Raw genomic sequence first — 18,123 nt, 5'->3', positions numbered from 1 at the left:
GCGTGAGCCACTGCACCCGGCCCCTTGTGTTATTTTTGAGGCTGGTTTATTGGTTCCACCCAAATACCAGCTAAATCACATCTCAAGACTAGGCTCCTCTGCCCACATGGACCTTCCTCTTCCGCTGCCTTCCTTGAGTATCTTGACTTGACAGTAAAGAGAGAATGGTTCTTTTCAAAGTGGTTACTCCATAAATGTCGGTTAGAATGAATGGTTCTCTCAGACAAATATCATTAATTGATTCATTAACACACATTTATATCATGGTACCTTCCTCTTGTCTGCAAATAGCAAGACAGACAAGGTCCTTTTCTTCATAGAACTGACATTCTGGCAGTGACAAACACTACAAAAGTAACCAAACAAGATCTGCATGGTAGTGACAAGTGTGATGATAGTACATTAATGGGTATAGCACTAAAGAGTGATTGTGTAGAGGGTGCTTTAGATCTGATCACCAGGAGGCCTCATTGAGGAAGTCACATTTGAGCTGAGACCTGAATACTGGGAAGAAACCAGCAGGGAAGATCTGGGGAAAGAACATTCCAATCAGCAGGTGCATTTATGCCAGTAGGTGCCACAGTGATTGCATCTATAAAAACATCCCCCAATAGGGATGGTCATAATGCTTAATCCTGTCTTGTTCTAGGAAGAAATAATAATTATTAGTGGATACATTAACTTATTGGAGTATAAAAAGCTCTTCCTTCTCATTAAGAGATATATTTGTTTAAAATTTTACTTTTTTATATTTAATAGTCATAGAAATTTGTAGTATATTTATGTTATTTTGATCAATTATGTACAAATAATAATTACAATGGTCACCCAATCTGGAATAAATATTTCATACCTAGAATTTGATGCACAGGATATTCTTAATTTTTAAAATTTAAAAATCAGTATTTTATTGATCAACAAAAGATACTTAAGCATAAAAGTGTACTACATTAGGATAAAATTCTCTGAGGAATGTAGATTGAAATAAGAGTTTGAGGAGAAAATGGAATGAGATACAATTTCTCACTGTTAAAGAAAAACTTGTATATTTGTTTAAATGGATGATGCGGGGTCAAATTGCAATGATATTTAGATTCCATTTGGTACATTTTAAAGAGGGATGACCTGCTAATATTTACATCGCATGGGAAAATAACAATTTGCTATTCTTTCAACTTATATAGAAAAGTCACATGCAAGTATGTTTCAACTTTTTTAGTTACCTTTGAAGGACGTATGAGAGAGCAAAAACATTTGAAAATTATTGGTCTAGAAAAACCTCCCCTTTACAAACTCAAACATGTAGGTAAACTTAGGTAAAAGAAAGCAGGAAATTAATGTTCAAAACACCCATGTTCAAAACAGCATTATTCACAATAGCCAGAAGATGGAAGCAGCCCGAGCGTCCATCAGTGGCTGAATGGATAAAAGCAACACCAGGTAAATCTCTGCAAGAATATTAGCCGAAGAAAGGAAGGAGTCCTGACACATGCAGCAACATGGATGAACCTTGAAAACATAGCGCTAAGTGAAACAAACCAGTCACGTGATTGCACCACTGCACTCCAGCCTGGGCGACAGAGTAAGACCCTGTCTTAGAAACAAAAAACGAAACAGAACAAAAGACAAATACTGAATGATTCCACCTACATGCAGTAGCTAGAGTAGTCAAATTCATAGAAAGTACAGTCGTTGCTGGGGGCTGGGGGACGGGGAAATGGGAAGTGAGTGCTTAACGAGTACAGAGTTTCAGTTTGGGAAGATAAAAAGGTTCTGAAGATGGACAGTGGTGATGGTTGCACAACAATGTGAGTGTACTTAATGCCACCAATTGTGCACTTTAAAATGGTTAAAATGGTAAATTAATGCCATGTGTATTTTACCACAATTTAAAAAAAGACTACACAGAAGCTATTGGTTTTTACGAAACAAAGCAATGAATCTCAGATATTTTTCCCAAAAAGTCGATTATATATATTTTAAGTGTAAAAGCAAACTAATGGAAGAACATTTTATTAATTAGAAAGTGACATGTTTGTAGATGTGATAGAACGTAGACACCTAGGTGATTTAGTATTTATTCAATATACAAAGAACTACTAATGTACCGTAAAATGTAATACATATTACATTCGATTTTTTAAGAAGGAATTTTCATTTTAACTCAATTTGAGTATTAATAGCTAAGCCGTTCAACATAAGTAAACTAAGAGTACTTCATAGTATATAGCTAATATACTTTCCTGCAACTACGTTTATTGCATTATCCTTTTTTATTTCAGGATTTCCAGGTCCCAGATGAAGAGATAATTTTACTTACTGGATATAGGATGCATTAGATCTTCTTACCTTTAAAAAAAAAAAAAAAAAAGGCAGCAACGATCAAAATACTAATCAATTACTTATAGACTCAGTGTATTTTTTTCTTGGAGTAAATGTCCAGGATGGGTGATAGAATAAAATGCTCTTGGCTTTTGGAAAAATTGATACTGTATATAGCAAAATAATGTGAAACCTGTATGCATGGATATTCTTAACAATTTGAAGAAATCTTCACAGTTTTCCTGGGTTGTTGAGCCTCTAAAATGGTCTTTTCCTCGGATGTGATAATAAAGTGTTTATTCCGTACTCTACATGTACGTAGTGTTTGGTCAGTAAACTTCGGTTACTCATGACTCATTACATTAGTCAACAAATTTTGTATGTTTGCCTTGCATGATGATGTTGATGGTAAGAATCCATCTACAAAAGCTTATTCAATACTCAGGATGTGCAAGACATTGTGTTACAGCCTGTGACTGTTAATCCCAGGGCTAGCAGTCCTGGATTGCTTCACAAGTCCTGTGAAACTTGGGGATGGGAAATAAAACACATTGCAAACCAATCAGGAATGTCCAGGCACTTAGGATGCTAGATAACTAGATGAAAGTTCCAAAAGAGGGTTCTAAATATATATTTCACCCTATAATTGGAATTCATGTTTCAGTGAGCCATATACCTGCAGCTAGGGCACCTGACGAATGTTTACATGATTGACAATGCCAGGGTGATTCTTTTCTACCATCTTTTCCTGGTTTTTCCCTTAGTATCTTTGTCTTTAAACTTTGGCAGGTTTGGGACCCTGAATGCATTGATATAATCAGAAAATTGACAAAATTGTATCCATGATACTGAATAAGATGCAGAAAAAAGAAATTCAGTGAGTAAACAAACTTGGAAAATGTTTATTCTCATGAACAATAAAAAACCATAAAATTATAACAATAAGATAAAAATTTTCATTTATTACTGAAGATTTTAAAAATTGAAATGCCAGGCCGGGCACAGTGGCTCATGCCTGTAATCCCAGCCCTTGGGGAGGCTGAGGCGGAAGGATGACTTGAGGCCAGGAGTTTGAGACCAGCCCGGCCAACATGGTGAAAACGCATCTCTACTAAAATACAAAAATTAGCCAACTGTGGTAGTGCACACCTGTAATCCCAGCTACTTGGGAGGTTGAGGCATGAGAATCGCTTGAACCTGTGAGGTGGAGGTTGCAGTGAGCTGAGATCACGCCACTGCATTCCAGCCTGGGCAACAGAGAGAGCCTCTGTCTCAAAAAAAAAAATTGAAATGCAAATTAGTATTTGAGAAATTGGTACTGCAGACATTGCTGTTATTACATTTAGCAATATATATATCCAGAACAATAAGATGTTAATAACCTTTAAACAAGTAATTCTATTTCTTGGAATCTAAGAAAATAAGTAGAAAATGTGAATAAGGAAAACAGTAAAATGATAATAGTGGTTGTGTAACGATGGTGGGATTATGGATAACTTTTGTCGTCTAAATGTTTGGTAGTTGTGATTTTGTTACTTTTAGAATTTTAAAACTATACATAAAAAAGAAAAACATTAACATTGCCCGTGAAAAATCACTTCGTGTGCCTTGTTAGTAAAATATTTTGAGAGATCAAAATACTTAATCTCTCAGTTACTCAGTATCTCACTTCCCATTGCCATTGCAAGTCCCAACATCTGGGAAGAGATAGATGACTTTATGGGAAAAACTTTGATTTGGCTACAAATGGGAAGTCAGTACCCACTGGGGCACCAGCATGAGGCTTCCTTTCTCTAAAACCTATTGTGTCTCACCAGCGCTGCAGAGTGAAGCTCAGACTCCACAGCCTGGCACTCAGAGCCCTGACCTCTTCCCACCTTTGCTTTCCACCTTCACCTACTGTTACTCTTGTTGTATTCTACTAATATTCATTTACACGTGTTTATTAATTTATTTGTTCAACAAATATTGAGGGTTTGCCCTGTGCCAGGCACAGTCCTAAGTCCCCACTGACAAAGAGAAGAACAAAAACCCTAGAATGGTGGTAACCTCATGGACTGTAGGTCTCGGGATGGAGATGAACGTTCATAAAGAGCCACGTGGGTAAATGTCAACTTAAAAGAGTTGAGTGCTGCATGGTGTTATGGTCATGTATGAAAGGGGAGGGAGGGCATGTTGCCCCTAGTTTATGCGTAGAAGAGGGTATATTGCCTCTGAAGAAGTGACTATTTGAACTGAGATCTGTTGATGACTCAGTAACCTAGACAAAGAGGTAGACATGGGGACTGTCAACCAAGACTCTCCTCTCTCCTGGTCTAGAGGTGGACACACATGTCCCAGCTGGGCCAGCCAGATTCCTCCTGGCAAGTCACATCTTGCGCAGAGTGATCTGAGGACTAAAAACAATTGCAGCTGCTTCACCATGAGCGCTGGGCTCTGAAGCAACTGTCCATGGGTTTCCTCCTCCCAGACTGGAGACCCGACCCGTTTCTGCCTGGCTCTGGGCATAGTCGTCCAGCTTCCCCTCTGATTCGTGAGTCAGCATCCTTCCATTTCTTTTAGCTGAGCTGGTCTTGGTTGCCTGTAACCAAAGAAAGAACCCAGACTCACAGAGGGGAGGTGCCCTGACACAGGGGAGCTTAAAGGCCCCACAGTGTGAGGGGACCAGTTTAGCAGGACTTCCCAGCGCCCCCAGTACCTAGATGTTCTACTCTTTCTTGCTGTATTTGCCCATGCCATCCCCCTTTTTGGAATAGTCTCCTCTCCAACCTATCCACTTTGATGCTGCCTGTGGGTGTATCTACATTTATGTATTTAATTAATTGATTTATTTTTAAGAAAGGGAGAGGATGGCAGGGTGTGGTGGCTCATGCCTGTAATTCCAGCACTTTGGGAGGCTGAGGCAGGCGGATCACCTAAGGTCAGGAGTTCCAGACCAGTCTGCCCAACATGGCAAAACCCCGTCTCTACAAAAAATACAAAAAATTAGCCATGTGTGGTGGCAGGCACCTGTAATCCCAGCTACTTGGGAGGCTGAGGCAGGAGAATTGCTTGAACCCGGGAGGCAGAGGTGGCAGTGAGCTGAGATCACACCACTGCACTCCAGCCTAGGCAATAAGAGCTAAACTCTGTCTCAAAAAAAAGAAAAGAAAAGAAAAGGGAGAGGAAGCTGGGCATCGTGGCTCATGCCTGTAATCCCAGCACTTTGGGAGGCCAAGGTGGGTGGATTACTCGAGGTCAGGAGTTCGAGACCAGCCTGGCCAACATGGTGAAAGCCTGTTTCTACTAAAAAATACAAAAATTAGCCAGGTGTGATGGTGTGCACCTGTAATCCCAGCTACTCAGGAGGCTGAGGCATGAGAATCATTTGAACCCAGGAGGCCAAGGTTGCAGTGAGCCGAGATCACGCCACCGTACTCCAGTCTGGGCGACAGAACAAGACTCTGTCTCAAAAAAAAGAAAGAAAAGAAAAAGGAAAAAGAAAAGAAAAAAAAAAAGGAAAGAAAGGGAGAGGAGAGAGTGGGAGGAGGAAGAGGAAAGTGGAAAGGAGAAGAAGAGAGGGGCTAGAAGGACGGTGAGAAAGGGAATATATCCGGCTCAGAAGTTTCTTCTTCCAGAACGTGAACGACCCTCCCCCGAGCTCCCAGAGCCTGCTCCTGTGCACTCTCTAAAGCCTGCCCTGCTTTATGGTTGTGTGTCTGTCTGTCTATCTGTCTTGTGCTCCCTGTTGGATAGGAAGCTCCTTGCGGACAGGATCTTGTCAAATGTTTCATTGTCTCTTTCACAGTACCTAGTTCCCGTATCTAAACTTAGTAGATGCTAAAAAGATGTTGGTCGTTTGACTGATATAACTAGAAATAAAAAAGGCCTCCAGAATTCAGAAGTAAAGGGAGAGGCAGCAAATCCTGTCACATCTGGCTTAATTACACATTGATGGTGACCTACTAACAAGGTCCCTTATGAGTAACTTAAAATGTAATTATTCTTTAAGATTGATCGTATTACCCAGATTTTTATATCTTGCATTTTTTGAGCAAATATCTTAACAGGAAGCAGTACAGTGTGATGAAGGAGTCAGAGAGAGACCTGGCTCCACATTCTGCTCTACCACCTCCGACCTGAGTAGTTCATTGGACCTTGGATGTTGAGCCTCAGGATCTTTTTCTGTAAAATGATGATAATAATATTACCTCCAAGACTGGCTTATATTAAAGCTCTTGTTAAAGTAGTTAGCAAGTCATTATTTAAATTTTTTGAATATTTTTAACATTTCATAAAATGTATTGAATGTATTTAGCCATAATCTATTTAACCACTGTCTCATTTTTACACATTAAGATTATGTTTAACATTTTTAATATTTTAAATAATTTTGTAAATGTAGATCTTGGAGGGAGAACTTTTCATCAAATTTAGATTTATTCCTTAGGATTGATTTCAGAAGTGGAATTATTATATCAAGAAGAAATTTTATGGCTCTTCATATGCATAATCAAATAGCTTTCAAAAAGGCAAAACCAATGTATGTTCCCACTAACACATGAGATATGAGAATCCCCATTTCATCACATTCCTATCAGGATTTCCCGGGTTTTTTTTAATTTGCAAATTTGATAGGCAGAAAATGGCATCTTGTTTGCTTTCTTGTCTTTATTAATGAGGTTAAACGTATTTTCCAGGTATTTTGAAACAAGTTTTGTTTTCCCCTTTTGAGAATTAACTATTCCTGTCAACAAGGCATTCCTAACCAGGTATTCTGCTTACCAAGTTTTAAAATGTTCCTTAAAATGCTGTAGAGCTTTTGCTACTACGTAACCAATGAAGTTAGAACTCTCAGCACTTTCTTCAAGAGGGATCTTGAGTGTGAAATTAGAGGAAGGCAGAATGCTTAAGTCTGTCATCACTGTTTCATCTTGTTTGGAAATATTTCCTTCATGAATCCTTGGAACTACCTACAGAATAAGGATTATGCAGTAAAAGATTACTAAATCCCAATACACGTTCAACAGTAATTTAATACCAGCTTAGTCAGGATAGGCTAGGCTGTGCTGAGGTAACAGATTAGTCCCGGCATTCCTAGGGCTTCATGCAACAAAGATTTATTTCTTGCTTGTGTTATGTGTCTGTTACAAGGGCTGCATACCAGAAAACACTGAGGAGCCTGGTAGGCAGAGGCACATTATCTCATAGCTGTAGCAGATGAATTCACGACTTTCTTTGTGCCCTCAGCAGAAAAAGAGAATAGATGAACACACATAGGCTCTTCACTGTCTCAGTCTACAAAGAACTCTTTTCAGTTTTGCTCACGCTTCATTGGCCAGAACTTGCCACATGGCAACGTTTAACCACAAGGGGAGCTGGAAAATAGGAGACAGGAGGTGGGATGTTTGCTGAGTATTACTGTCTGTGCCACAAACTTTATTGCATTGCACCAAGCTTTGTACTGAGTTTTCCTAAAAATTTACAATTTATGGTTGTTTGTGTGATTTTGGCAAGAATCAATGCAAAATTTATGTTACTCTTAATGAATAACATGTATGTTACTCTCTTAATGAATTCTCCAGTGCATAGACTTGGATTTGAATCATTTACATGGAACTGAACTGATAGGCAACTTGATGTAACCTTAAGAGAATGATTTTTAAATTTTCCCTTCTCTTTCTGTGACTATAACATATATAAAAACTGCATAAAGTATTTATGTTTGGTTTAAATAATTGTAAAGTAAACACTAACGTAACTATTATACAACCAGGGGCCATAACCGTTTTCACTTGCTGGAATTTGTATATTTCTTTCCTAAGGCTTCTCTTCAGCACTTGCTATTTTATGGGTTTGTATTTTTCTTTACATGGTGAAATAAGGGCTGTTTTGAGAAAAGTAACTTCACAGGCAGTTTAGCAAAGTGGTTACGTTCACTCGTTCTAGAGAAATACTGCTTGACTTTGAATTCTAGTTCTACCATTTACTAGCTGTGTGAGCTCAGACAAGTTGCTTAACCTCCTTTGTGCCTCATTTGAAAAACTGGGGAAAGAATTCTACTTCCCTTATAGGGTCACTGAAGGTATTAAATGGTCTGATATATGGAAAAAGTTATTAGAACATTGCCTGACACCTAGTAAATGCTCTTTAGTGGTAATAATTGTTATAAAATGTATAATTGAAAACCGTAATTTTATTTTATGTGGAGGTTTTTACATAGAAGTGCCTTTTGTTATCAGCATAAAGAATTTTAGATAAATCTGTTAGTGTTACTCAGAGACACTAGAATGGAAGTAAATTGTAGCACAGAATAGGAAATACTGACAATGGTAAAAACTACTAAATATTAACTGTAGATTTCTAAAGGTTGAAAGCACTGCTAAAGTTTTTCTTCAAGTTTTATTCTTCAAGACAAGACGTTTTCCTCATTAAACTGAAAGTCTGTATATACGAGGATGATCAAATATATTGAATTACTTTACCTTCCTTGAGTATGATCTAATGGAGTTACAGCATCAGAGAGCTGGCAGGGATTGGAACAGTGGCTTTCAAAACTCTTTGACTATGGTCTGTAGTAATGAATACACTTGATAGCATGACTCAAAACACACACGTATGTCAACATATGTGTTTATATATGTTTACACACATATACACATAGAAAATGGAAATGAAATTCCATGATGTGTATATGACTTATGAAATGCAATACATACTAATATTTTCTACTTTGTCCTATTCTATTTTTTGTATGGTTTTTAACCTTGTTTTTAAATGAGCTTGCTGTGACTTTCCATACTTATTTCTCAAATCATGCATGATCCACAACTTTGTAGTCTGAAAGAGGGAAATGCTGGATTACAGAATGCTGTAAGTCAAATTTCCTAGAAGCAGTGCCTGAGATTCTGACAGAAATGGTTTATAAAGGAGTGCTCTCAGGTGCGACTTTTAAGGGGAGAGGAAAGCAAACTAGAGAAGAGAAAGCAGCTAAGCAAGAATATGGCTTCAGATGACCATTAGCCTCAGCCTGATCCTGCAGGAACTCTGGGGCATTAGTGCCCCAAGGGCAATCTTTGGGAGAAAGTTTCAGAGATAAGCAGTTAGCAGCAGCACCAGCACCAGTGGGAGCTGGTAAAAGGGATCCCCAGGGGTCTGGATAGGGCACCAACATAACATACTACACAGAATATTGCATCTTCAATTGCTCTGCCCAGTAATTTTTGTATCCAGGTTTTTTTGGGAACCCCTCGATACCAGCCTCATCAGGAATCACTAGCCTGATGCGTTTGTAGATTAAGGTAATGTGTGTGTGTTGGAGGGGGGATGTCTTAGGAAGAAAAGTCACTTGAGTGTTATGCAAAAAGTTATTGACTGAACCTGGGAGTCATGGTATAGGTGGAATTTAAGATGGCAATATGTTTTTATTTTTGTTTTTGTTTTTGAGACAGACTCTCACTCTGTTGCCCGGGCTGGAGTGCAGTGGTACGATCTCCGCTCTCTGCAACCCCCACCTCCCGGGTTCAAGCGATTCTCCTACCTCAGCCTTCTGAGTAGCTGGGATTACAGGTGTGCACCATCACACTTGGCTAATGTTTTATGTTTTTGGTAGAGATGGGGTTTCACCATGTTAGCCAAGCTGGTCTCGAACTCCTGACCTCAAGTGATGCGCCCACCTCGGCCTCCCAAAGTGCTGGGATTACAGGCACGAGCCACCGTGCCCAGCTGGCAATACATTTTTATGTGAAGAGTAACGTATACATGTTTAATTCTCAAGATAACTCAGTGGCTTTATTGTGTCAGCAACTAATAAGAGCTATAATTTACAGAGCTCTTGTTTTGTATAAGAAATCTATACGAATCACTTTATAGGTGTACATGTTAAGATAGCTGTTGTTGTTCCCATTTTACAGGTGAAAACTGAGGCCTACAATGGTTCAGGTACTGTCCCAAGTTTACTCAGCTGGTAAGGTTCAGAGTCCAATTTTGAACTCAAATTGCTTTATTTGTAAGTCTTCTCTCTTAAAAACTACATTGGCCACATTTCTTCAAGGTTACCTCTATCAGTTATAGCCCTATAACTCTAAGCAGAATTAGCCATTTCTAGATTAGAAAGTATTTTGTGTTTTAAATTGATTTTCTTTTTTTTTTTTTTTTTTTTTTTTTTGAGACGGAGTCTCGCTCTGTTGCCCAGGCTGGAGTGCAGTGGCCGGATCTCAGCTCACTGCAAGCTCCGCCTCCCGGGTTCACGCCATTCTCCTGTCTCAGCCTCCCGAGCAGCTGGGACTACAGGTGCCCGCCACCTCGCCCGGCTAGTTTTTTGTATTTTTAGTAGAGACGGGGTTTCACCGTGTTAGCCAGGATGGTCTCAATCTCCTGACCTTGTGATCCGCCCGCCTCGGCCTCCCAAAGTGCTGGGATTACAGGCTTGAGCCACCGCGCCCAGCCTAAATTGATTTTCTTTATAGAGTTTCTTGTTTTTTAAAGACCATGAACTACATTAAATCAAGTCAGCCTGAAGGCAATCACAATGGAAATATGAATACCCCCTGCAGCTTGTTTTCAAATTCAGATACAATTCATACGTAAATTAACAGTGAAATCAAGGTGTGCACATGTCATCTCCGTATCTGCTCTTGGGTCTCGCCTTTACCTGTATTGAATTAAAGATGATCTCCGTTTCTGGGGTCTGGTTTGCCAGTTCAGACACCCAGCCAAATTGCCCTCTCATCTTCTCCACCAGATAGGCGGTGTCCTCCAAGTGCTTCCGGGTCATCTGGAGAATCTGGCTGTACTGCTGATTAGATACATTGACCAACCCGATGGCCTCATCTAATTCTGTGTGCAGAGCAGGTACGCCAGGACAGTCTAGCAAAGAAGAAAGTAACGTGGAGAAGGAAAAGGTCCATGAAACTTGGAGGTGGGCAACATGGGCTTACATCCCAGCCCTTACACTGTCTATTTTCCCCTTTTGCCTGTGGGAGTTTTTAGTTATGTCTGTTATTCTGGAGTAATTATTAATATCGCCTATATCTGTGTCAAACCAGATCCAGGTTAACTGTTAATTATATGGTTTTATGTAACAGAAACTGGGCTGGAGACAGAACTTTTTGTCATAAATTCCACATGCCTACCACCCATATTAAGAAAAAATTTGCCAAAACAGATGAAGTCCTTACTATGCCCCTTCTACATCACATCCCATTTGTCCCTTAAAAAGGACACTACTATTTGATTTTGGATCTATATGTCCAGTATCAGTAATCAGTGTGGGAAAAGAGGAAAAGAACCACATATAGTGAAGCCACTTAAAATTAAGACCAAAAGTGTATAGTAAATAGTGAAAAAAAAAAGATTGGTGATGTTTTGGAAATTAGTTTATATTTATCAATAATGAAATTATAATTACAGTTGCATGTTTAGTATTAGAACAAAGTGAATCAAAGCTGACTGAAGAGACAAAATTATTATTTGATTAAAGGTATGAGATGTGTTTATAATAGTAAAACCTTGAAAGCAAATGTACTTCAGCTAGGGAAAGAATAAATAAATTGTGATATGCCTACATAGACCAACATACAACAGTGAATTAATGAACTAGAGCAGCACGTATCCACACGGCTAACCCTTGCAAACTACACTGAGTGAAAAGCCATATTGCAAAGGAATACATAAGTAATAATATTTATATTGTTAAGAAAGAAAAATTATCCAGAACTTGGAAATAAGGCAAAAGAATGGCTGCATTTCCTTTCGTTTCTTTTTCTTTTCTTTTCTTTTTTTTTTTTCTTTTTCCAAGACAGGTTCTCGCTCTGTTACCCAGGCCAGAGTGCAGTGGCATGATCATAGCTCACTACAGCCTTGAACTCCTGGGCTCAAGTGCTATTTCCACCTTAGCCTCCTGAGTAGCTGGGACTACAGGCTCACACCACCATGCCCATCTAATTTTTAATTTTTTTGTAGAGGCGGGGTCTCACTTTGCTGCCCAGGCTTGCATGTCCTTTCAATGTCATACTAAATTATTGTCTAAGAGGTTGACCCAAAGATCACTTCAAGGTCTAAGGAAGAGATCCTTTGTTGTCTTTACTATTTACTATTGATTAGCGTCTGACTCCATGAAATTACCTGTAAATTATGGATTGAAAAGTGACAAATGTTTGTCTAGTAGAGATGTAAATTATTTTGGTCTGTTAGAAAAGATAATGGCAAAATTTACAGTTTAGTTGCCTTTTCGAATATTAACTAACTTATATCTAATTCCATAATCTTTCAGCATTCTGTCTCTCCTTGACTGTAAGCACTCCAGTCTCTCTTATACTCCTTTGACCCAGCTCTAGCACCCTGCTGGTTCCTTCATTAATAAGTTAAATAGTCAAATTAACATTTGACATGTGCCCATTTCTTTTTTCTTTTTCTTTCCTTTCTTTTTCTTTTTTATGTTTGAGACAGAATATCACTCTATTGCCCAGGCAGGAGTGCATGGCACAATCTTGGCTCACTGCAACCTCTGCTTCCTGGGATCAAGTGATTCTTGTGCCTCAGTCTCCCGAGTAGCTGGGACTACAAGTGCACGCTACCATGCCTGGCTAATTTTTGTATTTTTAGTAGAGATGGGGTTTCACCATGTTGACCAGGCTGGTCTGAAACTCCTGGCCTTAAGTGATTGCCCACTTTGGCCTCCCAAAGTGCTGCGATTACAGGCATGAACCACCACGCCCGGCCAGACGTGTGCCCATTTCATGTTTATATGATGCATTTTTTTTTTTTTTTTGAAACAGTCTCACTCTGTCGCCCAGGCTGGAGTGCAATGGTGTGATCTTGGCTCACTGCAACCTCTGCCTCCCGAGTTCAAGAGATTCTCCTGCCTCAGCCTCCTGAGTAGCTGGGACTACAGGCACGCACCACCATGCCCAGCTAATTTTTTTTGTATTTTTAGTAGAGACGGGGTTTCACCATGTTGGTCAGGCTGGTCTGGAACTCCTGACCTCGTGATCTGCCCACTTTGGCCTCCCAAAGTGCTGGGATTACAGGCATGAGCCACCACGCCTGGCTGTATGAAGCATATTTTTGAGGTTAAAAGTTCTACATTGACAATGCAAAAATCAAAATGTAAAACATTGCTATGTAGGATATAGGCATGTGTATATATTATATGTATAAGGGACATGATATGAGTAGGAAGAAATGCAAGGAAATAATTAATACCAAATTCAAAATAGCACTTTCCTTTTGAGGAGATAAAGTGAATGTGATATGGAAGGGGACATAGTGGGGCTTTGTCTGTTTTGGTAATGTTCTATTTCTCAATCTAGGTGATTGAGAATTTTTTTTTTTTTTTTTTTTCTGAGACAAAGTCTCGCTTTGTCACCTAGGCTGGATGTAGTTGCTTGATCTCGACTCACTGCAACCTCCGCCTCCTGGTTTCAAGCGATTCTTCTGCCTCAGCCTCCGGAGTAGCTGGGATTACAGGTGTGCACCACCACACCTGGCTAATTTTTATATTTTTAGTAGAGACAGGGTTTCACCATGTTGGCCAGGCTGGTCTCGAACTCCTAACCTCAAGTGATTCTCCTGCCTCAGCCTCCCAAAGACCTGGAATTATAGGCATGAGCCACCATGCCTGGCCTATTACATCATTCTTTATATATTTATAATAAAATGCAATTTATAATAACAGTTTTAAGCAGTATGGGAGCACAATAGGACACTATTTACATTTTACCTTTGCAACACTAAACTTTCATTGAATTTGTACTGTATTACCTGATGTATACTGTATCTACTATCTGGTGCATGTTGATTATCAGGTGCATTTTAATGTATTATCTGATTTATTCTGTATTATCTTGTGACATTCAAGAATTATTAATAAGCTATTTTAGCTGGGTAGAAGGAAATAGATGTTAATGATACATAGAGGGATGCTTGAGCAGACTATTTTTGTAAGAGGTCAGTATATTAAGTGTATATTTTTCTGTTATAAAAACCTCTGCTTCTGTATATAACCTTGCAACTGTGACTTAAAAAACAAATACTTGAATAATGAGAATCACTGATACCTCAGACATTTTATTTAATCTTCAAAAGATGTGTATGAAGCAGATATATTATTCCCACCTTCCAAATGATAAAACAGGCTGAGAGAGTCCTCGAGTCAGCAATTCAGGAGAGAGAGCACTCTTTTTTAATTTTTATTTATCTATTTATTTTTTCTTTTTTCGAGACAGAGTCTCGCTCTGTGGCCCAGGCTGGAGTGCACTGGCTTGATCTCAGCTCACTGCAACCTCTGCCTCCCAGGTTCAAGCAATTCTCTTGCCTCAGCCTCCTGAGTAGCTAAGATTACAGGTTCATGCCACCACACCTGGCTAATTTTTGTATTTTTAGTAGAACGGGGTTTCGCCATGTTGACCAGGCTGGTCTCAAACTCCTGACCACAGGTGATCCGCCCACCTCGGCCTTCCAAAGTGCTGGGATTACAGTGTGAGCCACTGCTCCAGGCCAGGAGGAAGAGCACTCTCAACTGCTCAGGTTACCCAGCGAAAAGGTCCAGTTTATAATCAGAGCTACTTGGAGCAATGCTTTCCAAACCCTTTTCTGCCACAAGACATTCCAGCTGTCAAAATTGTCTAATATACATTCTAAGGTGGGGTAGATGTGCCCATGGCAGAAAATTTGGCCCAAGAGGGATGTGGAGAAGTAGACAAGTCCATTTGTATAATGGACTCTGCTTTCAAAAGAAGGGGGAGAAAAGACCAACTACTGAGGTGGGGAGAGGCTGAGAGAGAATGAAGTGGAAGAGGGAGAGAAAGAACAATCCTTGTTCTTGTTCTGTGGCCCGTGTAACCTGACTCCCTCACTAGCCCAACTAGCCTGAGAATTCAGTGGAAATAAGAACCTAGGCTGGTGATGTTTAAAAAGGAGAAAGGGGCTGGGCGTGGTGGCTCAGGCCTGTAATCCCAGCACTTTGGGAGGTGGAGGCGGGCGGATCACTTGAAGTCAGGAGTTCGCCACTAGCCTAACCAACATGGTGAAACCCCATCTCTACTAAAAATACAACAAAGTAGCTGGGCATGGTGGCAGGTGCCTGTAATCCCAGCTACTCGAGAGGTTGAGGCAGGAGAATCACTTGAACCTGGGAAGCAGAGGTTGCAGTGAGCCGAGATCGTGCCATTGCACTCCAGCCTGGGTGACAGAGCGAGACTCCGGCTCAAAAAGAAAGAGAAAGGGAGTGTTGTCGACTCTAAAAAGATTTAATAACTACTCGAATCTAATTTAATAGACTCCATTAAATTCATGGTTTTTTAATTTAATTGAATAAAAAAATTAGAAAGGGAACTTTATTCCTTTTGAGTTGGAAAGCATATAGATGTTTAGAACCCCTACAATGCGTTAATTTGCACGATGGAAAGACCTATTTCATAATAGAGAATATTAATATGTAATTTACAGGCTCCTTGAGCAAGGTGATGAAATAAAAGTAATATGTTAAAAAGTCAAATAAATTTTAAAGATGTCTAATAATTTTTCATATCATATATGCATACATGTACATATGGTCCCCAACTTACAATGGTTCGACTTACAATTTTTCGAACTTATGACGGGTTAACTGTGACATAACCCTATCCTAAGTCAAGGAATATCTTATGGTTAAAAGTTTGGAAAATACAGAAAGAAGTATTTTTAAAAATCATGTTTAATCTTAAAACCCAAAGGTAACCTTTATTACTATTGTGGTGTATCTAATGATACTTTAAAAGCCAAATATGTTCAGGATATTATGTTGTTTAAGATTGTAACAATTTCTTGGCCAGCCGCTCACACCTGTAATCCCAGCACTTTGGGAGGCCGAGGTGGGAGGATCATGAGGTCAGGAGTTCGAGACCAGCCTGACCAATATGGTGAAACCCTGTCTCTACTAAATATACAAAAATTAACCAGGTGTGGTGGCACATGCCTGTAATCCCAGCTACTCAGGAGGTTGAGGCAGCAGAATTGCTTGAACTCAGGAAGTAGAGGTTGCAGTGAGCGAAGATCACACCACTGCACTCCAGCCTCGGTGACAGAAAAGATTGTAACAATTCCATTCTCCCTTTTCTCTGAACAGCAACATTTGTTGCAAGTTGCTCATGGTTAGATTGAGGAGACAAAGCCAAGGGAGGGACAGGAGTTTCCACTGACTATGCTTTTTGTTCTTTCTGTTGATATAAATTACTCCAGCGGTCTTCACTGTGGGAAGTTAAGGGCACAAGAGCTATTACTTGGTAGTAAACGAATTATAATCTGATTTTTCTGAACATCCTTTACAGCAGGGGTCCCCAACCCCTGGGCCATGGACCCGTAGCAGCCTGTGGCCTCTTAGGAAGGGAGCTGTACAGCAGGAGGTGAGCGGCAGGTGACCAAGCATGACTGCCTGAGCCCCGCCTCCTGTCAGGTCAGCAGAGGCATTCGATTCTCACAGGAGCACGAACCCTATTGTGAACTGTGCATGCAAAGGGTCTAGGTTGAACGCTCCTTAGGAGAATAATGCCTGATTATCATCCCCAAACGTACCCCCTGCCCCACCATCTTTGGAAAAATTGTCTTCCACGAATCTAGTCCCTCGTACCAAAAGGCTGGGGACCACTGTTTTATAGAAGAATTTTGTTAGAACCCAGAGATTATCTTGGGTCCTTTATTTACAAATTACTCAACTGAGGCCTAGACAGCATAAATGACTTGCCCAAAATCTCTAGCTAGTGTTGTAGAATTTACTGACATATTGATTTCTGTCCGTCCTGTATCTTCCAATTTCCAACTCTAAGCCATTAGCCACACTGTTAAAATTTCCTTCCCTTAGGGCTTTAGTGAGATAAAATGCAGAAGCATAGGAATCAAAAGCTCTTGTTTTATAAAAAAAATTTGTAATTTGGCCCTGGTGGGGTAGGAGGAGTGACTTTAGTCCGGAGAAGGAAAAGGGGATGAGGGGAGGGATGGAGGAAAGGGAGAATGATTTCCTAAATGGGGAAGGAACTAGAAAGGCCACTCTGGGAGGGAAGAGGATTCCTGGGGCTTAGAAGGAGAAGCCACTTTCCCAGTTTAAATGCTAATTAGTTAATTAATCCACCAATGGGAAAGAGCCAATGCCACTTTCAAAAACAAGATTTCACTTGTCTAAATACTGATTTACAGAATGAAAAGGTTTCTTTGATGGTCGGAGGCGGGGGTTCTTTTTTTTTTTGCGGTAAGAAGGAAGGATTTGCCCTAATTTGCTCAAGCTTTTTCTTTTGCGCACAGTAGTGTTTAGTCATTAATCATTAAAAAAAAAAAAAAAAAAAAAAAAATCACAAGAACAAAAGTTTGTAAACCGGGCCGGGCGCGGTGGTTCATGCCTGTAATCCTAGCACTTTGGGAGGCCGAGGTGGGCGGATCACAAGGTCAGGAGTTAGAAACCAGCCTGGCCAATATTGTGAAACCCCGTCTCTACTAAAAATACAAAAAAATTAGCCGGGCGTGGTGCCGCACACCTGTAATCCCAGCTACTGGGGAGGCTGAGGAAGGAGAATTGCTTGAACCCGAGAGGTGGAGGTTGCAGTGAGCTGAGATTGCACCACTGCACTCCAGCCTGGGCAATAGAGCAAGACACCATCTCAAAAAAAAAAAAAAAAAAAAAAAAAAACACAGTTTATAAACCTACATTGAACGCCCCCACATGGAAAAGTGCTTGGAGGAGGAAAGCAAATGAATCCACCATGCTTGTGAGAATGAGATTTTTGTCCTCTGTCCAGAATACTAAAGAAACCCTAAAAAATTGTTAGATATGAGTTCTAAATTTCTTTTCAA

At 40.0% G+C, this 18,123-nt stretch overlaps 1 protein-coding gene across 4 annotated transcripts in view; it reads right to left on the bottom strand.

Annotated features, from left to right (window-relative positions):
* Nucleotides 1–1,950: 1,950 nt before the first annotated feature.
* Nucleotides 1,951–18,123, bottom strand: part of CLUL1 (clusterin like 1) — a 57,228-nt gene continuing 41,055 nt past the window's right edge. For all 4 annotated transcript variants that reach the window (XM_010354898.2, XM_010354900.2, XM_010354901.2 and 1 more), the window contains 3 exons: nucleotides 10,955–11,169; nucleotides 7,087–7,274; nucleotides 1,951–2,349 (listed from right to left, as the gene is read on the bottom strand). In XM_010354898.2, coding sequence (XP_010353200.2) covers nucleotides 2,346–2,349; nucleotides 7,087–7,274; nucleotides 10,955–11,169 — 407 coding nt within the window. In that variant the 3' untranslated portion in view covers nucleotides 1,951–2,345. The remainder of the gene's footprint in view (nucleotides 2,350–7,086; nucleotides 7,275–10,954; nucleotides 11,170–18,123) is intronic.

This window comes from Rhinopithecus roxellana, chromosome 21 (genome assembly GCF_007565055.1).
Source record: "Rhinopithecus roxellana isolate Shanxi Qingling chromosome 21, ASM756505v1, whole genome shotgun sequence".
NCBI classification, from domain to species: Eukaryota; Metazoa; Chordata; class Mammalia; order Primates; family Cercopithecidae; genus Rhinopithecus; species Rhinopithecus roxellana.
The sequence above is the reverse complement of the archived record's forward strand: the minus strand, read 5'-3'. Positions and strand labels throughout refer to the sequence as shown.